The 24,137-nt window shown below is 40.0% G+C and overlaps 1 protein-coding gene across 2 annotated transcripts; it reads left to right on the forward strand.

The window, feature by feature from the left end:
- The first annotated feature begins 470 nt into the window (after nt 1-470).
- Nucleotides 471-23,441, forward strand: ACTR2 (actin related protein 2). Of its 2 annotated transcripts, XM_059469547.1 has the most exons (10): nt 471-637; nt 6,211-6,321; nt 9,152-9,166; nt 11,133-11,348; nt 14,919-14,991; nt 16,831-16,967; nt 17,753-17,902; nt 18,597-18,742; nt 19,116-19,248; nt 20,390-23,441. In XM_059469547.1, the coding sequence occupies exons 1-10, from the start codon at nt 590-592 to the stop codon at nt 20,558-20,560; spliced, it is 1,200 nt and encodes a 399-aa protein (XP_059325530.1). In that variant the 5' UTR covers nt 471-589; the 3' UTR covers nt 20,561-23,441. The 2 variants fall into 2 exon arrangements, with proteins under 2 accessions (XP_059325530.1, XP_059325531.1); XM_059469548.1 differs by lacking the exon at nt 9,152-9,166.
- Nucleotides 23,442-24,137: the final 696 nt, after the last annotated feature.

Consider the following 24,137-nt stretch of genomic DNA (forward strand, 5'->3'; position numbering starts at 1 on the left):
GCCAGGGGATCGCACTTATCTTTTCCTTCATTCAGAACCCATCACACAAATGCACACTGTTCGCCAGGCAGACCTGGGCAAGGCCTCCTGGGAGGAGGAGAAATTCCTCCGGGCTGTCGAGCTATGGAATAACACAATATTCATGGCAAACAGCTTTTAAGAGCTGCCTGATTTCGCCAGTGCGAGGAGAGAGAGGAGAGAGACCCCCGTGGGGAGGGGAAGGCGTGAGGGGGAAGGCGGGCCGTCCCTCAGGCGACCCGTCCCCGCCTGGGCATGGGTAGGAGACGAACACGAAGAGCCGACGTGGCAGGCTGGGGTGACGCGGGAGCCTTGGGGCGCCCCGAGTTCGCCTTGGGGCTCGGTTTCGGGGCCGCTTTGCCGCCCGTGTCCCCCCTCAGCCGCTGCCGCCGCCATGGCAACGGGGGCGGGGCCGGCGGCGGGCGGGGCGGCGGCGCGCGCTGACGGCTTCCGGCGTGCGCGCGCGGCGGGCGGCGCGCTCGGGGGGCCCGGCGGAGGTCGGGGCGGTGCCGGTGGCGCGGTCGGTGTCGGTCCCTCGGTCCCGGTGCGGAGCCGTGTCGGTGTCGCAGCGATGGACACGCTGGGCAGGAAGGTGGTCGTGTGCGACAACGGCACCGGGGTGAGTCTCTGCGGGCGGCGCCGGGACCCGCCCTGCTGCCGGGGCGGAGGGGAAGGGGAAGCCGGGTGGCTGCCCCCGGACCCGGCCCGGCTTCCTGCCGGCACCGCCCGCGGGCCGCGCCCGCCCGGCCCTGCCGCCGCCGCCGGGCCCGGCCGCCATCCCGGCGCTCCGGCGGGCCCGCGGAATGAATGGGCGGGGGGGGCCGGCGGCCCTCGGGCGGGTGTGCCCGTGCTCCCGAACCGCGGGCACGGCCGGCGCTGTGCGGGGCTGCGGCTGCTCTGCCCGCCCCCGGCCCCGCCGCGTTCTCGTTGTGCCGTCAATACCCTGGTTTCTCTGCGTGACCTGAGCGGGTCTCCATGGAGCAACGCGCGTTTAGACAAAAATACCGATTTTTTAAAATTCTGAATGAGCGCATTCTGCACTGAGCAATTAGGATGTGTCCTGTGTCTGCAGGATTATTCGCTTAGAGAAATGTTTGGGGGCTCTGGTGGGGGTTTTTTGATTTTTTCTTTTTGGCAGCTGCTGTTCAAAATAGAGCATCGTCCTTTCCTTAATACTTCTCTAATCTGCCACGTACCTCCAAATTGGCATTTTTAAAATGAAAGGTTTTCTTCTTATCCTTTCCACCTTTTCTGGCCTCCGTCAGCGTGCAGGCAAACCCATCCTTTTGTCAGGCTGTGAGGCACCTTGGCAGGAAGTGAAAGAGATACCATTTTAAAGCAGGAAGAGATCAGATGCTATCGGGGGATATTTCCCCTTGGTAATTTTTTTTAGTGGTCTAGGGTTTCCCCTAGTAAAGCAATATTATGTGGAGAGTTACCTTAACTGGTGGTGCATTAAGAGCTCTTGAATCGCCAAAAAAACCAAGGGGTTTTCTTATATATAGATACTTGTGATAAATATTTTTTTAATAAGCCTAGGAAAGAATAGTTGGGACAAAGGATTATTTTATTAGAGATTCAGTGTCCTAAATTTGAGGGTTTTTCAATTAGTATCTGAAATTGTTAGAATAGTTCAGGAAGAAGAACATCATATTTGACAGTTCAGGGATTTGACAGTTTTGATGTCTGTTAACCCTCATATAGCAAAAATTATCTTTAATAGAGCTAGAGTTCAGAGCCTTTGGGCGCTTTTTGCTCTATCATTTAGAAAAAGGAAAGAAGAAGAGATAGCATAGCATTTTCTTGTTACACAGGGATATGGAAGCTGCTTTATTTTTTTGTTTTTAGTTTGAGGGTTTTTTTGTTGTGGGTTTTTTTTTGTTGTTTTTTTTTTTATTCTTTAATATTCCTATTGGGAGGCCTAAATTAAAAAAAAAAAATCAGATCTTCATCCATTGGTGTGGTCCTTTATATGGCAATAATGACTGAGTTGTAAAATGTTCAGTGTATTGGTGGTGACAGCAGTGTTGTGCCTTGGCTGGTCTCAGGTGTGACACGGGGTAAAAGCAATTTTTCCCACCAGATTTCCCAAGCTGGGTGTGCCACACACATTTCTTTACAACCTGGGTGTCTGTGTGTGCTGTGAGTTCCAGAGACATCTTGGATCCTTAGGGTTTTCCCTCGGTGAGTTGGAGCAGCAGGATATAAATAACCCCAGGAGTGGAAGGTGCCTTCCTGGTGCCAGAGGAGGGGCCTGTGTCACTTCAGCTGGTGTGGCTTTGGGCTGTCTCAGCCTTTGGGCAGAGCACTGTGTGTCTGGGAGCCTCAGAGCTCCTTGGGTGGGAGAGCAGGGTGTCAGAAGTAATTGTGAAATCCATCAGCTCAAAGTGTTCACACTGATTTGGGGTAATTGGATGAGGATTGGGATAACGAAGCTGGACAAAAATTCCATTCAGTAAAACTTTTGAGTCTCAATTACATGTAGAGATATCAAGTAGTTCTATATTGTCAAACCAGTGTTTTGGTAATAATATTTTGCCTATGTGACAAGAGATGTCTTATTTTAGAGTTATTTCTAATATCTCACACTTAAAAGCATGATTGCAATGAAATCTCTTTACAGGCGTCAGAACACTTATAGATAAAAAATGGAGAATATTTTTGGAAAAATCAGGTGAATTTTTAAGATTAGGCTTGTCTTTGAAATTTACTGTTCTTGTTAGGCTGCAGCAGGACTTCTGATGATAGGCAGCAGCCTGTCTTTGAGGAAGAGGTGAGTGACTCGAAGGAAGTTCTTGCAACATGTGGTGTGGGAGGCAGGCAATGGCACCTCAAGGGTCTGGAGTGTTAGAGGTGGATTCTTATTGTTAGAGGCCAAACAGAAAGTTACTCATTGGCCTGTAAAATTGCTGTAACTGTATTTAGGGTTTTTGTTTGAGAGTTGTATCAGTGGAAAGGATCAAACACAGAGATGTGATAAGAATATTAGTATTCATTTTAAAACCAGTCACGTGACTTGTTTGCAAGCTTCCTCATTCTTTTAGTTTGAAAGAACACTTATACATGCAAGTTGTTAGTGTTTGATGACTCAGTAGGAAGTGAAAGACTCAGTATAAACCACAGTGAAATGGAGAAGAAACTATATATGGTAAAAATTGTTACATACATGGTCTTGCACACAGGCAGGCTAAATAGCTGTTCTTAGAACATTCTGAATGTATAGCAAATGTGTGCAAAAACAAATGATGAATTAGTTCTTGCAGAAATGGGTAAATTCATGGAGTGCTTGTGTTACTGTTGGAAACCTGAGCATTGTACTGAAATTGTTCAATAATTGGTTTGAGGGGTGTGCGTGGCAAGAGGTGGAAGAGAAACAAGTGTGCTGTACTTAAATTAGAGAGTTTCAAACTGAGAGTGGCAGAACAGTGAGTGTTTAATGTTGGACCCTAAAAAAGAGAAGCTGCTCCAGATTACTGCAGTTCATAACATTTACTTGAAGATTCTGAAGGATTTTCTGTAAGGGACCGGAGGGAGAGGTATCTCATGTTTGCTCTACCCCTTCAAAAAAAAAAAAATCTAAGAGTCCAAAGTCTGTTATTGTACAGATCTGTGCGTATTCCTGTGGGTGGTTTTATTGAGCCTGTTTCTTCAGCCATGATAGGCAATGTTAGGTGATCACAAACCAACTGAACCAGCTGAATATTCAGGATATTGTCAGGGAGAATACTGCAGTGGGGATGTCCCCATTGATGGGGAAGCTGACAGAGAAGGCTCACTTGTTCTTATCTTCCCCAAATTTTTATGTAGACTGGAAGGAGAAATTTCAAATTTGAAGGCAAGTTAAAATTCTGTCCTTTCCATCTGTGGCAGAGTCCATCAAACTTTGTCAAATGTAATTTTTAAGGCTCTCTGTTCTGGCCAGGAAGAGGTGGGAAACAGACTGTCAGTGTCTAAGCTTATTCTCGCTCACTGTAGTTTGCATCAATTAAATCTGGTTTTGATTGTGTTTTAGGCTGGTTGGAGAAATGACAGTCTGTTTTTAAAACCTAGAATTTGTTAATTTCCCAGGAAGATGCATCAAGATCTTAGTGCAAAAAGAGGCTGGAAGTTGCTATTCATATCAAATAGTAAGAATTTTTGTGGTTTTGTAGGTCAGCAGTTTGTAGGTCAGTGTAGTTGTATGTGATTCTGGGAGGTGTTTTAAAGGTTGCCCAGTAGAGGTGCAGATTTTTGTGCAGTAGTTTTGCTTGCATACATCAGGGTTGCTATATAAGTACAGGGGTTTTAAAAATTTGAGTAGTGGAGCTTCTTGAGGGGGTGTTCCAGGAGTTTAAGTTTTAAAGATTTATTTAGATATTTCTTATCCTGTTACTTCTGATATACTGGTGTATTCAAGTATGCAATCCAGAAGTGCTTGTGGCTGCTCTTTGCTTTGTCATAGCAGCATTGCATTTTTGAATGCACAGATTAAATCTATGCAACTCCTAGGCAGGTTTGGCCTTAGTATAACCAAAAAAATTGATAAATACTTGCCTTTTCAGAGTATTCTGGGTTTGAAGTAGAATGAGTGAAATGAGTTGTGTACACAGTGTCATTCTTCAGGTATTCCAAACAGCTCTGCCTTTGGAGGGCAAGCACTGAAGGAGTGAAAGAAACTAGGGTCAAAAAACCTAAATTTTTTCTCCCCTCTATTACCCTAGCTTTAATTAAAATATCTATTGGTTTTGTCTGTAACCAGCTCTCTAAATTTCTTTCCACAACAGGTGCCCTTTTTTACTGCAGTAAGGTGAATAATTACGAGCAGCAGCACAAGTGACTTTTCATGTTACCGTTAGTGTAATGACAGAATTCCTCTCAGCTGCAATTAGCTGTGCTCTTTGCTGGGATAATTGTTCCAGTGGCAGTCTTCAGACCTTGCTTCAGAAAACTCGGCGAATATTTGGAAAATTCTAGCAGATGGCTTTTAATACAACCTGTGGTGGATAATTACATTTTGGGACAGGGTCCCACGGAGTCTGTGAATTGCCTGTTCTTAAAGGTTCCCAGCAGCCAGCTGGTCCAAGCTCTGAGCAAGCTGCTCAGAATTCAGCAGTGACTGGTTTGAGCCCAGTGTTGGATCACACAGCTCCTGAGGGTCCCTCCAATGCCAGGGATGCCGGGGTGCTGGGTTACTGCTGCTGCACCTCAGTGCTTGGGTCATTTTGCAGATAAAAATGTTTTTGTTCTGGCATGTTAATACAGCCTGGTGTGCAAACTGTGCATCAGAGTAAACCAGGAGTGCTCTCTGTATGAGCTGCAGGCAGAACAGTAGGGTATGATACATGGAAGTGCCCTATCAAAATAGGAGAGCTGAAGAGCACAACTTGCTGATCCCTATGAACGAAATGTCTTGCTGGCACATTTAAAGTTCACATTTTACAGCTGAACTTCCTCTAGTGACTATGTATTTTTTTATTGTTCAATAAATTGTCATTGTTTTCTTAGTGTGTATACTGTCTTGGAACCCAGTGATATAAAGCTTCCTTTTGTATATATTTGGGTAATAAACACTCTTTTTATCCTGTTTGGTGTGAACTGCCATCATCTGAGGTTTTGGTTGTGCTGTTGGTTTTAGAAGTGCTTGCAGCAGACTTTATCCTTAAAGGAAAGCTTCAAAATTATGAAAATTGAGAAATCTGTCTGAATTACTAGTTCACATTTGAGCACTTTTTACAAGAGTATAAAACTTGAATTTACAAGCTTTTGGGGCTTTTTCTGCTGTGTAATTCATTATGCTACCATGTGTTCTAATTGGAGAGGTGATTTAATTAGGTTTCATTGGGTACTCATTATAAGGTGATCCATTACAAAATTACAGATTTCAGGTTGCTAGAGGACTTTTTTAATAGAGTGGCAGGAAATCCAAATTCAGACACTGGACTCTTTTACACCTTGCAATGTATTCATTTTAAACTGTTTCTCAAAAATCTGGTAGTCTTGATTCAGAAAACATTCTGGAAAATACTTTTACTCTGTTTTAAAAATATATGCATTGTCTAAAATGTGTAAAATTGATTTGAAAGTATAAATTCATTTGGTTCCAGCGGGGTACATGCTCTTAAATTTGGACTTCTAATTTTTTACCCCAAACCAGGTTTCTATTTGTAAACAAAAATAATGCATATTCTAATAAAATTATTTCTTCCTTTTCAGTTTGTGAAATGTGGCTATGCAGGCTCGAATTTTCCTGAGCACATTTTTCCAGCTTTGGTTGGCAGACCCATTATAAGATCAACTGCTAAAGTAGGAAACATTGAAATCAAGGTAAATTTTTTTATTGTTATTTCTTTCTGACAGATAAAAATATGTAGGGCAGCTTTTGACTTGTGTACTGTTTGGAAATGTTTTTTCCTTAACTCCCTTTTATGCTGTTTCAGTATCTCTTGACTCATTTCTGTATTGGATTTTAGCCTGTCACAAACTACAAAGTTAAGAAGAGGGTGCTCTAAAGCATTGGAGGCCTTCAGATAGTGCACCTGAGGAGGCAGCAGGTAGGGCTTGAGTGGTTCTGGGCAAAAAGGGGCTTCAAATGCCAGTAATGAAAATGGTGTCAAGATCAGAAGGCAGAAATCAGACAGAAGTGACTGACTGTCACCAAGCTATCGTGTGGGATTTTAAGACAGTGCTGAAGAACTGCTGGAGCTTCCTGGTTTTTCTGTATGGTTTGCTTTCTACTCAGAGTTGATCATCTGTGATCTTGTATGAGATGTTTAACCTTGGCTGTGTTTGCGTTTCATTGTTTCTATGGTTTTTGTTTTCTTTTTGCTGTTGATGGATGTAGGTGCTCCACACCAGTTAGAGATGGAGAGGCTCTGTTCAGGCTGCTTTGTCTTGGGGCATTATTCCAAGGCATGAGGAGAGAACCACTGTTGGAGAATTCATTTTCTAATGTCCAGGGAGCTATAATTTTTCACTTATTTTGTAATTAGAGAGTAACACTTCAAATGTTATTAGTTGCTTCTGCTATATAGGCTTTGGTAAATGTCTTGGCCCTGCTGTGGTCACATCCTCCCTTCTTGCTTCTAGCCACACAATTCTCACCTTGTGCTGGTCATGCTGCTTGTGCAGGCGTGTTGTGAGTTGATCCAGCTGAAAAAGAGGGATTTCTTGGTCAGGTAAAGTAATGACAGCCTTACTAGACCATGGTGCAAGCTCCAGTTAGGAGAGAAGAGTTAGGGAGAAGCAGGAGGCAATGCAGAACTGTAGAAGTGCCCACTTAGGCCAGTGAAGGTTAGGTAGCGCCACACATAACAGGATTTCAATTTTCCCTTCCGTATTCGTCTGAGCAGCAGTTTAGGAAGAGGAAAAAAAAATCAGTCCGGTCTTGTTCCTTATTTTCAGAACCCTGTTGTTGACAAGGGGAACTTGAGTTGTTGGGTTTCTGCTTCTGCCTGTGAAATGGTTGTAGTATCAGCAGAAGGCCATACAAGGAAGTCAAAAGGCTGAAAGATGCTAGAGCTTCCCAAAATGTGATTGTGGGTTTGTCTCGTTACTATCTCAATAGTGTTTTACCTTGTATCAGCTAGGACAGTTTGTTTTAGTGTTTTAGAGGATAGACATCTTTCCCTTTCACAATAAAGAGGATTTTTTGTAAGGAGACAGAAAACAATCCTTTCTCTAGTAAGATTTGGGGAGAGGTATTTCTTTGGGTATCTTCGTGAACTTAATGTGAGGAGTCTCCTTAAAGGAGGTCCTGTTAAAGTTTTATAAAATTATGCAGTGATTTGAGTCTAAACTCCCCCCAGAATTTTCTTGCATGAAATCTCACTGTTGAAGTCATGTTCTCTTTCTAGCTGATTCAATACAGCCTGCCCCATCAGTTTTGGTATCCTCTGATTATCTGATCATTTAATATTGTTACAGATAACAGTGGTGCATTGAAAAGATAGGATGTAGAAGTTGGTAATTGCTATGAGATCAGCAAAAGAACCTTAAACAATCATTTTGCATGCATTGCTGGTCTTCTGCTTGAGCACAGATCATGTGGGTGTATTTCAAAGAGTATAAACGGTGTCTAGATTGTTTCTGGTAGTTTTATATAATTTGCCTAACAGCTTGTAACCCTTTCTTAAGGAGGCAGTGTATCAAGAGGAGAAATCTCTGCCACAGGCACTTTGGGTATCCCAGTAGGATAATACAGTAGAAAGACTTGATAAGTGTGAGTGCTGCTTTTCCTCATGAGAATCTTGCAGATTTCATAAAAAAATGTATTTTAGCAGATGAGTTTTATGCCAAAATTTAATTCCATGCATACACTGTGAGTTCTTCTGGGATAAGTTTAAAACTGAGTAAGGGAAGCTGGCAAGGAGATTTTCAGTTTAACTTTTCAAAACTATTGAGGAAAACTACACTCCTGTGGAATTCAGAAATGCAGTGAAAGGAGCCTGGAAGCTGATCAAAACAGTGGTTATCATCCATCAAGTTACCAATTTCAAGTTGCTTTGACCACATTTTCCTTATGGATTCTCATTTCAGCTAGCAGCAGGGATATAGCTTTTTTTCCTACTCAGGAATTCATTCATTACTGGGATTATTTTGCTTAAAATTGCAGCTAAATCCAGAAGCATAGATATTGCTCTGGGCTTTTCCTGACTTACTAGTCTGCAGCAGGTTTGGGGGGTATTAATAAGTCAGTACTAAGGAGTAGTTTTCAGTTCTTGAATATATTAAGTGGATTTCTAAAATAAAATTTAAATTTAGCAATTGTCAGAGCTAGTCAATTGTCCTGTGCAGAGTCTTGTCTAGTTCAGATATACACCTAGCCCAGGGTAACACTCCACTGTTACAGAATATTTATACAGAGATTCCTATTTATGAGAGATAGGCACATACACTGTTCTTGCTTGCAGTCTAGGAAGCCTAAACATGACTTGCCACTGACATGTAGCAATAGCTTCCTTTAAAGAGACAGTTTAATCTGATGTCCTGTTAGTTTGGCCCTAACTAAACTAACTCAGATAATTTCCTGCTGTACATGCATCTCTTTTCAGCCTAATTCTACTGTGTACTTAAAATAATTTGAGAATTTCATTTAGGCCTTTTCTGACTTTCTTGCTTCTACCTTTTCTTCACCTTTCTTGACCTGTTGAAGTAGAATAACAAAATGATGGTAAGTGAGGTGCCCCTGTGCTTTTTGTTTACCATTTTTGCTTGATGAGACCTAGTAGCTGTTATGTTATTTTTTAAATGCTATTCATTGTTTTGTCTTGTCTTACATTTTACATTTGAATACATACTTATTTTGGACATTGTTCATTGCTTTGGTTTACTGGCAACTAATTAATGAGAATATTTTATGTATTGCTTTTAAATGCTATATAACGTGAAGTTTTGCAAGATGCAAGAATAACATTGGAAGATCAACGTGAACTCAGCATCTTTAACAGTAGAAATTGCTCTATTTAACCTAACAAACCAAGAGTTTGAAGAAATGTTCAGATTTCAGTTAGACAGATATTACTGAGTACTGAAGTGGTGGAAATAGTGGATGCCACGATACTGATTCCTGTCTGCAAATTTGGTTGTGTTGTCCTTCTTGCTCTTCAACTGCCAAGTGTACGTGTTTGTTAGTGTGCTAGTGCTGATGTTCTCAAGAGAGAACAATTGTTCTGCCCTTTAGCTTTGTTTTGAAAGGATGTGAAAGTTTTGTGCAACTTTCGCTTTGCACCTTTGAATAGCGGCTTTTCCTGGGCTGTGTCCTCTTGGGCAGCTTGGAGCCTCAAAGAGCAGTGCACAAAAAAGGCTTCTGATTTCTGATTCTTCTAACTGGTGGAGTTTGTGTTGTCTTAAATTCTCATGAGTAATGTGGCTACATGGTGGAGTTCTCATAGTATGATTTCACCAGAGTGCTTTGGATTGAGAGTGTTGGAGTCTTGACACAAATAAAACACCTTGTCAGGGAGAGGGGATGAAAGAGGAATGGTTTCACTTAAACTATTTTCAATTCGCTTCCTTTTTATATAGTCAACAGCAACTGCTTAGGTTACTTCTAAAATGGGCATTATAAACCACATGCCAGATTTTTTCTTGTGCATCTTTTTTTTCCCCTGGCACTGAATAGTATAACCCTCACTTCCACTGTGCCACAGCAACTGCAAACTGTCGTGGCATATGGTTGGATGAAGCGGCTGGCTTTTTTTTTTTTTTCCCAATTAATATTATTGACACAGAACTACAGAACTCATGGTACCTAGAAATATGATTTTACAGCCTAAGTACAAGTGAGTCAGTTCAGGCTTCTTTAGAAAAGTATGGGATATAATGAGGAGCAAAGATAAGATGTAACTGTGCATACTTCCTGTGGGAAATACGTGGGAAAGGAGAAGATGTGATGCTACTAATTTGAATGTGCAGCGTTTGCCTAACTAACGTTAATAAACAGATTGCTTAATCAGTGTGAAATGACTATACAAATTGCATTAGTTGGTTGTGTTTGTGCAAGAATGCATTTCTGGGGTTTCTGGCTTGGGACTTCTGGCAAGGAACAGATGAGGTTATATTTTATATTCAGATGTGTCTCTTCACACCCTATTGACACAGGCAATATGTAAACCATTGTTTCTTTTAATGTCTGGTGTGGAATTTATAATCTCTTATTTGCTTTTGCTCCTGTTCGGTATGCTTATTCACCACTCATTATTCCTTTTTTGGTATTGTGCACAGAAATTTGCAACATGCATGGAAAAATATTCTGCCAATCCCACCTACTACCCTTATGTGCTGTTTTGCATCTCGGCTCTTAGAAATTACTATTTGGTAAAATAATTTTGAAGGTGTCAGTGGAGAAACACCTATACTTAAGTCTTTGTAGTCTCTAGCTCTAACAAGGTTTATTGGTTAATTGAAAAAAATCAAATTAGTAATGTTTATTTTGGAAAAGCTGTGGGATGGGTAAGAGCCAAATTTAAATATTACATGAAATATATTCTACTTCTCTCCTAAGTGCCTGCAAGTGATTAAAAAATGTGGGCATTGTTTAAGAGCACATTGGACACAGGCTGAAGCAGTTCACTGTCATTCATGAGGAGTTTGGTGTTTTGTAAACACTGACATGTTTTTGTGTTAAAATTTTACAGGATCTGATGGTTGGTGATGAAGCCAGTGAACTACGATCGATGCTGGAAGTGAATTATCCGATGGAGAATGGCATCGTTCGAAACTGGGATGATATGAAGCACCTTTGGGATTACACTTTTGGTCCAGAAAAACTTAATATTGACACAAAAAATTGTAAAATACTACTCACAGAGCCGCCCATGAATCCGACTAAAAATAGGGAGAAGATTGTGGAGGTATGTGTGTCTAGTAGGAGCTGATACACAGCTGATATACATTGGAGCACTGCTAAGAGATTCCTTGTTCCAGCCACACGCAGTGACTGTCTGAAGCAAAGCAGTTCTGTTCTCTAACCAAAACCCGTTCTCAGCCATAGGCATGAATGCTACTGTGCTTAAATTCAAACCAGCTGATCTCATTCACAAGCTGTAAGCAGGCTTCTTGTCTCAAGCATTAATAGCAGCATTAAACACAGAATTGGAAATACATGTCTGTCTTCACATACCCAGGATACGTTGATTACTAGCTGTTGGATGAATGTTAATTACTTTAAATGACTTGGACTTGTATAAGCCAGTAATGCAGAGGAGATTGGAGCTAGATGATGCTTACCAGATGGAGCAGTGTTGTTGGAGGTGGTTGAGACGAAGGTGTGATGACAGCCAATGCACTAATCTTTAATTAGTGCAAGGGATTATCAATGAAAGCCTTCTAAGAAGGAAAGCCTGGTTCTTGCATCCTCAAGCTCAGAGTGCTGCCCTGGGTGATCTAAGCTCCAGCTGAGCTTTGTATTCAATGTAGGTTGTCAGATATATATTGTTTAGGTGCCCTACCTGTGATAAAGACTCAGGCTTGAAGAGCGATAATGTTTGATGAGAACAGAATGTTTAGTTTTCTGTTTTGTTGATTTTTTTTCTCATAAGCATCATAGGTATTTTCAGTTCATATAAGTTTGAATATCAAAACTTCTGTATATATATTTCCCAAAATCATTCCTTAGTCTGTTAAGAATTTACATTTATTAGCACCTTTCTTTGAAATCCTTTTGATGTCACAGCTACAGTAGTGCTTTCCACAACTTGGCAGTGAATACGTGTGCACTAATCCTTTCTTTCAGTGACCAGGGAGCAAATGAAGTCTAGCAAAGTTGGGAAAACTTAAGTGAAAAATAAATCAGACTGTGCAATCTAAATTCAGCATTTTTTTTAGCAATTGTGGACATTAAGGTCCTGTGACCTAAGTATCAGGTAATGCAACACTAGTAATATCATGCACTGTATATCAGCCAGCTGTGGTGTATAGGCAGAGCAGGTTATTCTGGGTGGCCTCCATGGAGCTGGAATGGCTCTATTTCCTGCCCAGGATTCTTTGCTTTTTAGTTGTCAACAGTAGTGTTCTTGTTTCTGTTTTCCTGGTAAATACAAAAGGATAGATTTTAGTTATTCTTGTGCCAAATAATTTTATACCAAAAATCCAAGAGTCTAGTACGGCCTCTGAATTGTGATGGAATATTTGCATTGCTCCATTTGCCTGTTTAACACTACCCCAGAGACCATAGATACTTAACCTTGCAAGTTGCAAGAATAACATTGAAAGATCATGTTGCAGAAGATTAGTGAGAACTAGAATCCATTTTTGTAAATTTAAATTTGAGTTACACAGAAGCTCATTGTTTCTACTAATGTTTGTAATGGAGCACAAGGTTATGAGAACTTAGAATATTTAGTTTAACTGCAATGTATGCTCCTTCCATTTTTGATATAGCCTCCTCCTTTCCAGGGAGGTGAGCCCGGTATGAGGCAGAGGACTGAATGAAGATACTTCCTAAAGCCTGCAGTAAATGTAATAATGTCTCTGCATTTTGGGATACAGTGCAGTAGTGTTTTAGAAGAAAAGCTTAGTCATCTGGACCATACAAAGATGATAGATAATTATATATGCTGTCCTTCATTCTGTTTCCAGTAATTCTCTCTCCTCATTCCATCACTTTGTCAGGCCCACCTGCAATAGTAAGGCAGCAAGTGTTCACATGTCAGCTATACAGCTGTATGTTTAAAAAGTCTTTTCCTTTCATAGCACGTAAAAGACCAGGATTGCTCCTCAGCTTAATGGGGTGTTTACTGTTTGTCTTCATCTGCTGCATTCTCATTGTGTAACACCCTCAGAAGCAGCCAGACTGTAGTGGCAAATCAAGAAGCTGCAGAGATGCTTCACTGCAGAGTCACTTCCATTTAAATCAACCTAGGATTTCTTATATTTTTCCCAGTTTTTAATTCTTTCTGTACCCAGTTAGAACATAGAATCAAAAATCTGCTGTTATGTGAAGAAGAATCTTTTCAGGGAAACATATTGCTCAGTATTTATATCTCAAGATTTGTTAACATAAAAGCCCTGTGTCAAGGCACGTTCCATGTCAAATAAAGTAATGCAGAGGAGAATCCATTTCTTTTTTTCTTGAAAGAATGACAACACTCCCAAAGGTTATGAAAGGTTTTGTAGAAGCCTTTAGGGTTTGGTACATGTGAAGGCAGTAACTAGTGCCATTTGAATATTGATTTTGCTGTATGAAGGTGATAGTTTAGATTTTTCTTACATTATTTTTTGATTTAATAAGCACTCAGGTTGTTTGAAAGTATTCATTGGAATAGTGTTGGGTTTAGACAATGACTACTCAAAGGGGTTCTATTTTGAGTTGCTGCCCTTTCAGCTGTTCCCTTTCTGTTCTTTTTCACACTGTTCTAATGGAGGAGGTTCTTTAAATAGTTCAGAATTCTAAAATTGTCAGGCATCAGCTTTTTTCTTCAAAAATATTTAGATATCTTTTACTTGAACTGTGGGAGCACTTAGGATTGAATCTGTTTCTAACCCTAGAAGTTGCAGAAGGGTTCTGAAGGCTGCAGGGTAGCAAAAGCAAAGCTGTATTTGTTGGAATAATCAGAGTTCATCCATTTTTCCTGGTAAAGCTTATTGAGGGGAAAATTGCTGTACAGCATGATTTGTTTACTTGGCCTTTTCTCGTGTTTAGGAAGAAGACAAGATCCTATAAACTCTACATCCTTTAATCTTGTTCTGCTTCTTAACTGAAACTAGTTCAGTGATTAGGGAAACCTAGTTCACAAGACAAGGAGTTACTTTTCCTGTTTCAGTATGAAATCTGCAAACCTGCAGTCTTCTCTCTGTAGTGGATTTTACACTAAATTTAAAAGTTTGTAATTGGTTGCCCTTTAAAGAAGGGAAGAAAGTGATCCAGATCCAGAGAGCAACCTGTGATACTGGGCTCATTCTAGATTAAGATATGAAGGAGTCTGGTCTTTATTTGACATAATGTGCAGTTGTATAAAGTCTATGGCTTAATATGAGGAATGAAAAATGCCTGAACTTTGTTTTAAAGCATACATCTTAAACATTTTATTCCCCAGTCACACTTCAGTAATGAGCTGCTTGGCTGGTCTACAAGTACTGCCTCCCACTCATTAAGCACTTTGGAAAAGTAAAAATTTGTGTAAAGCTGCAAAAATTGATGTGTGGGTTTCTTGTGTTTGCTTTTGTTGCTTAATGGATGTGGAATATCTCACCTGGCTTGTCTGGTGTGAACAGGTAAGATACAGAACTGAATGTACTTCTTACTGTCCCAAAGCACATAGGTTTCTAATGTTCCTGTGGAATCTTGTGTGATGAAAATTCTTGGGAAGTGTTTTTGATTAGTAAAAATGCAAAATTCTAGAAATACAGTTTTCAAACACCAGTGAAATTTCTTTGAGGTATTTGGCCTGTTTTGGAAGCTGACTTTTGCCTTCATCTTACAGGTTATGTTTGAGACGTACCAGTTTTCTGGGGTGTATGTAGCCATCCAGGCTGTTCTTACTCTGTATGCTCAAGGTAGGCAAAATCAACCTAAAATTTCTTTAGTTTCCAGTGTTGCTGAGGCAAAGTACAAACATGGCATCACTGTGTCTTGGGCTTAATTCCATGCTGTTCTCTAAGGAAGCTCGGCTCTGACTGACAGCTTGCTTTTTGTTGTGAGGAACTACTGTTAGATACCACTGTTGGTGTTATTTTCATGGATAAATGCAAAAAACCGTGTTCCTCAAAACTCTTACTCTTTCAGGGTGTAATTATTTTGCCTTTGCCATCAAGTCTTAATGGCTTACTTTGAGTTTTCTGAAAAAGGAAGAACTTTTTACCATGAGTAAGAGAGTAATTTCAAAGAGGTGATCATATGACTTCTACACTATTTTCGGGGGGGAGGGGAAGTTGAGTCTTTTGCTGTAGATAAACTAAATTGAAATGATCCTTAGCCTGAGCAGAAAATTATGGATTGACTGAATTAAATGGAAATTCTACCATCAAGTTCAGTCCATCTAGGATTCTATGAAGTTACTCAAGCACATCAGTTCTAATACCATGACTCCTTGGATCTGTTTGTTGGTGACTTGGTGTGTTGAGCTGTCACATAGCAGGACACAAGTATCCATGTCCATTAACGTGTCACTGTGCAGGACCAAAAGCAGTGGGGTACTGCAAGGGTGGCTCTGCCATGCAAGTCAATATAATTACTTGAACCAAAACCACTTTTGCAAACCTGAATAGTAATTTTATTTGCTGCAGTCTGTGTTATTACCTTTTTTCCTCCTTGGTTTTCTTTGGTTTGATTCCTTACAACTATTTACATATCTGACATCTACAGTCTTAAATTCTGCTGTAATTGTACATGTACCTCACTGTGTAGTGCTCAATTGCTTCGTGAATAACAGAATGTGAGACAACTTTGAGCAGTCTGCAGAGTTTCTACATACTATCATCTAAAACAAAGCTGAAGACCTTCTAAGACAAAAATCAAGGGGCATATAAATCAAACATTTGCTTTTGGAAATTTTTTTTAAAAGCTCTTTAAAACATCTTACTTATTTATATTCCTTCAAAAATTAAAGTAGTGGCTAAAGTTTTATAGAGATGTGCCTCATTTTAGTGCACACTTCTGAGGTCTGTCCTTAAAATATGGTTTCTTGCTTTGGTAGCTTATGAGACACTATAAAACTGTTTTCTGATCAACTTCCATTATTGATTTTTGCCCTCTTAAGTATAGAAACTCCTGTTTCTACATGTTCATGATATCTGCTTTGTATAGCTTAGAATTTAATAGCTTGTAGTGAACTTTTTTTCATGAGAGTTGATTTTTTTAGTCTAAGAAAGTGGATCTCTTTCAGCCTAATGCCACTTGTGTGAAGAAATATTAGGCATGTGCTGTATAGCCCAAATATTTTCTACCTTATGAAAGTATATGGTTTTTTGTATACCAGTAAAAATCAACAAGTCCTAAGAATTTAACAAGGTAAACTTGTGGCTTGAATATCTCTAAATTTCTTAATATTTCAGAAATTAATATAAGACTACACAACTGAATCTGTGGAGGAATTTGTGCCCCAATCAGCATTTAATGAACATAGATACTCCCTTTAATTAGAATGCAATTTAAAGATGCTAAAATGCCTCATAAAATTGTGAGCGATACAATTCTAAACATCTAGGTAAAAGTAATAATTTTAAAAAAATGTATGAAAGCATTTGTTACTATGAAAACCTGAAGTTTAATATCTACTGATGACTGAGGGAGGAAAGGTTGTATTAGTTTACAGTGAAAAACATATCTTAAACTTGCTGCTGTTCTGCTCTATTTATGAAAGTGCAGTAAAATTGTGCTTGCCCCCATTCTTTCAGGTTTGTTGACTGGTGTTGTTGTGGACTCTGGAGATGGTGTGACTCACATTTGCCCAGTTTATGAAGGTTTCTCCCTCCCTCACCTCACGAGACGGTTAGATATTGCTGGGAGGGATATCACCAGGTACCTCATTAAGGTAAGCTGGGAGGGAAGAGGGTTTAAGGTTGAGGTGATGCTCTCTGTGGTTCAGGTCAAAATCCCTTGACAGCAAGAAACCACTGTGTATTTTCCCTTGATTATTCATGTTAATTAGATTAAGAACTCCTGTTTTCTCTGTGTTACTTCAGTCCTGTATTCTTACTGTGTTTCCTCATCTAAATCACAGTGATGATGTTGATGTTATTCAGAGACATCACATTTTCTTAGTGGCAATCTTGTAGGAAGGGAATTTGTTCCATATTTGGGAAGGAAAAGCTCAAAAGTTGGCTTTCTCACCTAAAGTGGAAGCTAAATTGTATTTTCTCAGCTCTACTCATCTGTTTTCAGAAAGACATCCTTGCAGTGTGGATAATAGTGTAGTGATTCTTCCCTGATAATTCAATAAGAGAACATGTTTGATAGACAATTCATTTGTTTGGGAGTTTTAAATATAAGCAACATCTTAGATTGACAAATCTTATGGTTAACCTGGAATACAGGAATGTTCTGAAGTGAAGTTCTAAAGACAAGAATTATTTTGGGTTTTCTTCATTTGTCTTTGTTCTGGTTATGCTGATAATTGTAATGAAGAAAATTTCCCATTTGGAGTAATGCTGCTGCTTTTCGGGGGATAATGGATACACTGGGACGGATTTCTCTTAATACCCAAATTTGCCACTAAAAAAGGGAGATGAACAGAGATATGTGTCTAAATGTGTTACCCCTCTTCTGAGAGATCTAGAGTTCCTCTCATTTCCTGCTAACCTGCTGTGCTCCCTCCAGCTTCTCTTGCTGCGAGGTTACGCTTTCAACCATTCTGCTGACTTTGAGACGGTTCGCATGATCAAGGAGAAGTTGTGTTATGTGGGATACAACATTGAGCAGGAGCAGAAGCTGGCACTAGAGACCACAGTTCTAGTTGAATCCTACACGGTGAGTATCTCAAGACAGCTCTCCTTGTCCTAAACTTCCTAGGTTTAAATTTGGGTAGCATTTAGCTTTCATTCCTTCACAATTTTTCTTGGCAGTAGCGCTCACCTCTCGGCTTGTAGAATCAAATTAATTCGTTCTGGGAAAGTCTTCTACCGGCTTTTTTCTTTTCAAATTGTCTGTAAATCTTTGTACTCACTTTTGTCATTGTAGATCTTTGAAGTTTTAATATTATAGTACAGGAATTTGTAGAGAAAGTGGACTTATTCTAGCATATGAAATTGTTTCAGCTTCATCCATGCAGCGCTGAGACATGAGACTGATATCTGGTGTCAGGAAAGGTGAACTTGCTCTTAGTTGAAACTTTGTGATCACAGTTGGGAAAATGTGCAGAAAATTATTATTCTTGCTTGTAAGATAATTTTTAAAATTGGTACTAGGAGTTGGTATTGCAAGGAAATATTTGGTATCTCAGTATTGATGTATCTGGTCCCTGATGTCTCCAACTGAATTGCAGAGTGATTAAAGAATTTGTGTATTCTTTCAGTACTACTGAATGACTTCTTGCAGTGCTGACAATTATCAACAATTTCCTGTGTTAAAACATTTGGGAGCAATGTAGGTCATTTCCTCTTGGCTTTTTTTAGCATTCAAGTGGCTAAAAGTAGTCTTTTCAATGGTGTTGTTTCTTCCCTAGCTCCCAGATGGCAGGATTATCAAAGTTGGTGGAGAACGGTTTGAGGCACCGGAGGCTCTCTTCCAGCCTCACTTAATCAATGTCGAAGGGGTTGGTGTGGCTGAGTTGCTGTTCAACACCATCCAGGCTGCTGACATTGATACCAGGTATGAGCAGAACATTTAGAATCCTTTGTCTGGGTGCAGGGGTGGCACAGGAGCTGTCTTCAGAGTAACATCTTTTGCTTTAGACACTAATGTGTGTTCCTGGGAGAAGGGTGTATGCTGGGAATGGGGCTCAGGCTAAGCTTCTGGAGCTTAACCAGTTGCTGGAAACTATTTCAGTAAGAATGAGCAAAGATAAAATCTTGAAAGCACTTTTTTTTTTTTATTTCCATGAGCAAGTCTGCTGAAATTGTGCAGTCTGTCTTTGCATAGTGTCTGTTTTTTAGATTTGTGTTTACTCCCCTGTGTGTACAGGTACCTTTACAGGTACAGAGCAAAGTGTTCAGCACTACAAAAAATGTATTTTTTGGGTCAGGTCTGAATTCTACAAGCACATTGTGCTGTCTGGAGGGTCCACCATGTACCCTGGGCTGCCTTCACGACTGGAGCGGGAACTGAAGCAGCTCTACCTGGAGCGAGTTCTGAAAGGGGACGTGGAGAAGCTCTCGGTGGGTATGGGGCGGCTGCTGCGGCCGGGGGCGCAGAGGCTTCCCCGAGTCCCCGCTAGGGGGAACCGGGGGGCCAGAAATGACGGAGGCTGCGGGCGGCCCTCCCTGCAGCTTGCGAAATCGCTGCCCCTCCTTCCTCACACTCCTGCCTTTGCTTGGTGCATACTTGCAGTAAAGTTACCTTCTAGACCCGGCTAGTAGCCGGTAATTCCCGAAGTCTTGGGTAAAATAGGCTGAGAAATACCAGGACACATATTGTAATGTTGGTTAAACAAAGCTAAGGAGTTTCTGTGCCTTCAAGTTGTCATTGAGTAAAAAAATTTTTTTTTTTTTTTAAGTCTGTGAAAATTTTGGTTCATATTACAAGTGAAATACTCAAAAGAGTGAGAGAGGCTAGGGCTCTAACACACTTTCAGGTGGAGTAAGTTTCCCTTTTCCTTTTGTTACTGTGATAAGCAGGCAACAGCCACACTTGTTACAGAGGTAACAGTGTGTTGTACTGAAAATTCCTTTGAGTGGAGTTTCTAATGGTGAACTGAATTGAACTTCACTGGTTCTTAATACAGTGTTCTCTGAAGGTCTTCTGTGGAATGACTCAATTGAACAGAATGTTTTACATCTGAGGCAGTGTTTCAGTCATAGCTTTGTACTCTCTTTGTAGCTCCTGAGGTTAGAGCTTTAGCACTGAAGAAGTTAAGGGAATATTAATTAGTTAAGCTGGTTTAGATTGTGTAAATTGGTATAATTCTAAAATATGTGTGATTTGATGATCTTGTTACTTCTGATAATTTCAGCCATCAAAGATTAGGAATTATTTTACTTTTAATAGTGTTCCTGAAATGCAGAAATTGGGTCTCTAATTTTCTGTCAGTATTCTGAATCCTGGGCTTTTTGTTGATATACTGAAAGTACAATTTTTGGGCAAGTGTGAATAGCTGTGTGTAATTTGCAATGCAGAGTCATTAGTATACTTCAGCTGTGCAAGCCAGAAGCTCGCAGAGTGCCCCGTGCTAGCATTTCAGTTTTTTAGTTGCATTTTTCTCACTAGACAATTTTCACTTCATTGTTGTGGTGGAAAGCCCAATTTTATTTTGCAAGGCTTTGTTTCAAGAATCCTAGTAATGATTTCTTTTCTTCTCAGAAATTTAAGATCCGAATTGAAGATCCCCCTCGTCGGAAGCACATGGTGTTTCTGGGGGGTGCTGTTCTAGCAGACATCATGAAAGACAAAGACAACTTCTGGATGACCCGACAAGAGTACCAAGAGAAGGGAGTGCGTGTGCTGGAGAAGCTTGGTGTGACTGTTCGATAAATCCCAAAGCTTGTTCCCATCACATGTCTAAAGCTTTTTTCTTTCATTGCCAATCTCTGAACTCACTCAGCTACATGCTATGGAAGGGCCTGTGGCCTTTTGACCCAAACGTCAGGTTTTGTTCTGGTTTCTTGGGGTAGCTTTTGTTAAATGTTTCTTAATGTGGCTAAATTTGACTATTAGATTTGACCACTTCCCTGCAAACAAAACAGGGCAAGAGCAGCCTGTCTACTTCATTGTTCCCTCCCAGTAGGCAATTGGGTAATTCTGGTAGGCTTTTTCTTCTGGGTTTATTGCTCTAGTCCTGCTAGCTTTTGTCTCTAGTTCACAAAGGGTTGTGTGCCTTTTTTAGCATAAGAAAACCTTTAAACAGGAGTTTTTGCTATTGGATCATTGTGGTGGTTATCTTTGCATCTTTATGCCTCTCTCTACATTAAGTTTGGGGGTTTTTTCTTTCCTGCAACTAGAAATTTTGATTAAACATTGTTAAAAACTAGTTGAAGTAGCTGGAATGACTTTAACACACTGTTTTGATGTAATGTGGTTTCATATGCACTGCTGCCTAAACAGACTTCTGAGATGGTTCATCCTTCAAGGTGGTGGTGGGGCCTTCAGACTGTATTTCTCTACGTGGGAATGAATGTACAGTTGCCACAAATGGAGCAACACCTGATGTTCTGGCAAGTGTACATTTGTGGCCTTAGGTGTCTTTTTTCTGGAGAGAGGAGACAGGTTTGAGCTGTGTTTCTTTTTGTTAAGGGACAGATGGGGGGGTCAGCCTGACCAAAAATGCCTCTTTTTATAACTAAATTTTGGTATCATGTTGTCTCAGCATAGGAAGCAAGAATGTTAAATTAGCTATTCTGTAATTGTTGAAGAAACTTAGATATGCTGAGACAGGAGACTCTGAACTTATTGAACAGATTTAATACTTTCAGAAATGCTTGTGAAAACTGTAACTATAAATATTTAAAGCCCCAGAACTAAGTTTTAAAAAGTCTGATGTTTTAAGTGCTTGTATGTACATCAGAAGCACTTCCATTAAACTTTACAAGTATATTAACCTAGTGCCAAGTAGTTACTGCAAATGAATATTTCAATGACCAATGTTTATTGCAGCAAGCAGATATTTATAAACAACCAGTGGCAGTAGGTTATAAAGAATGACTTATATTTGTTCCAGTTAAGAATAATATTGGAATAGAAGATGTTGGTTGGTAAATAGCCACAATTCATTTTATCCAGTCTTGATTTTTGATACTTAACATGGGATGGGGAAGGAAGTGAAAACCAGTGATGAAAATGCTGTTTCCAGAAAGTACATTAAAGCTGAGTTGTTCTAAAAAATAGAAGTTGTCACTAATAATTATCAGCCACCTTCTTTGAGTATAGTTGCCTGTGTTTTTTTCCTATAGCAGACTGGTAACTATTGTTGCAATAAAATCTGCCTTACATTAAGCATAGCAAAAACTGCTTGCATACAAATGCTAGCTAGACTTAGTTCTACTTTGCTTTCCATAGAAATATTATATTACTTCTTACTGGTTTTTGAAGCCTACCATAACATTTAAGGATAAGGAAGTCAAGATCTGCTCTTGACTTCCAAACCTTGGAATGTATGAGAGATGCTTTCATATACTTGCCATTTGTCTACATCTTTAATAATTGACCCCAGAAACGGTCAATTATTGGAAATATTAAATGGAAATATTAAACTCCCTTGGACTCCTAAAATGTGCTTCCTTTCTAAATTGAGCAGACAGCTTCCTTTGGCCGAGTGAGCCAAAGGGGCAGAACCCATGTCTGCATTTCTTTAATAACAAGACAGTCACTATAGCATTGCTAGTGATGACCATTTAATTATAGGTGGGTGGGGTTTTTCGCAGCTATATTTGCTCTTAACTTGAACAATGCGAATTTCCAGGCATGCCGGTCGTGCCTCAGTGCATGCACTTAAGCAGTTACTAGATTTTTGGGGACATGAATGTAAGGGGTACTCTGAATTCCTGTAGTCTTCTAAACATTTAATACACAAGACTTAAAAATGCTGTGGGCTTGCTTTAGAGCTATGATTTCTCATGTGACTGTCTCTGGGCTTTTCAGACAGTGTTGGGAATCATGGAAATAAACCAAAGAATGACTTAAAAACTTTTTTTAAATGACAATCTGTCATGTGGTTTTTCAAATCTAGATCTTGACCCTGCAACCCCTTTTCTAAACCATCTTCTCCCCTGACCACTGGCTTCAGTGAGGTATGTGCATGTTTGAGTAAAGGTTTTGGAATTTGGCCCCTTCACTAGAGAACTTCACAGCACCATGAGTAATAAATGTCAGTTGATTGTGCAGAATCTTGGGTTTCCATGGAAACCATGTATATATTAAAAAAAGAAACTAGCATTTTAAATTAACTGTGATCATGGATTCAGAGGAACACATTTGTAATCCAAATACTGAATGGGGTGTTCCAGTTGTGTTCAGTGTGGTTCTCCATGTATGTGTTTGCACACACAGAAGTGTTGTGTGTGTGTTCTCTCAGCTGACAGCTTCAATACTGCTATGAAAGCAATCTGGTTTTAAAGTTTTTTTGAAGACCAAATAACTTGAATTGTATTTGCAAAATGCTTTAGCTCCTTTAAAATTAGAATAGAAGATGCCGCATCAGTTGTAAGTTTTTTGAGAACATCCTATTTTTAATGTTAAGCTGCTTCAAACCCTCCCCCAGTGTTCTAGGATGTTAACCAATGTAACACAGATGGCTTTTTATACAGTTCTGAATAATGTTAACACACAACACTGGTTGAGACCATGAATGGAAATAAACATCTATTTAAATTGACAGGTCTTTTCAATACAAAAATAAAATCAGATTTTTTTCAAAGTAGATTATGTTTGCTTTGTTTCCTTTGGGAAATCACAGTTCTGTCAGTTTTTCTCTAACTTAACTTCCATCACAAAACCATCATGAGCTGCTTTTGCTGAGGAAATCTGACATGACAAAATAACACATTGTCTACTGATTGCTGTCATACTCCATCCTTTAGCCAATACTCCACTCCCTCCATCCTTTTCTTTAAAAAGAGGAAGAATCCTTATCCTTGGACAGGAATCCTTTTCTAGTTCAACCTCCATACTGCAAAGTGGGAAGGGCCCTCAACTTGTATTGACCTCAGCATCCTTGGCTAAGCTCAGAAGCCATATAATCATGCCCTGTTTAGGAAAGTCTCCTTGGCATTATGACTTCATGTGCTATTTCACCTGCATCCTTGATTTTACCTGATAGAAAAAGTGCACGTGGGGTTGACCTTTTGTGTTTAGAAGGACTTGGGTGGATTAGTGACTGGTCCACCACTCATGGTGCATTTATTTGGCTTTTGAAATGGACTCAACCAGCTTTTCCCCCCAGCTCATTGCACGTGCTGGGCTGGAGGAATGTTCCCCAGGCATCTTGTTCCTGGTAGAATAACAGCTTTGCTTTTCTTAGATGGAGCCATTATGTGCAGTTTGGCTCTGGATGCATCTGCCTCAGTAGCTGGGTCAAACACTTGCCATCTTAGGGACAGATGCAGATACACAGCAT

The sequence above is a fragment of the Ammospiza nelsoni genome, chromosome 3, assembly GCF_027579445.1.
Source record: "Ammospiza nelsoni isolate bAmmNel1 chromosome 3, bAmmNel1.pri, whole genome shotgun sequence".
Taxonomy (NCBI): domain Eukaryota; kingdom Metazoa; phylum Chordata; class Aves; order Passeriformes; family Passerellidae; genus Ammospiza; species Ammospiza nelsoni.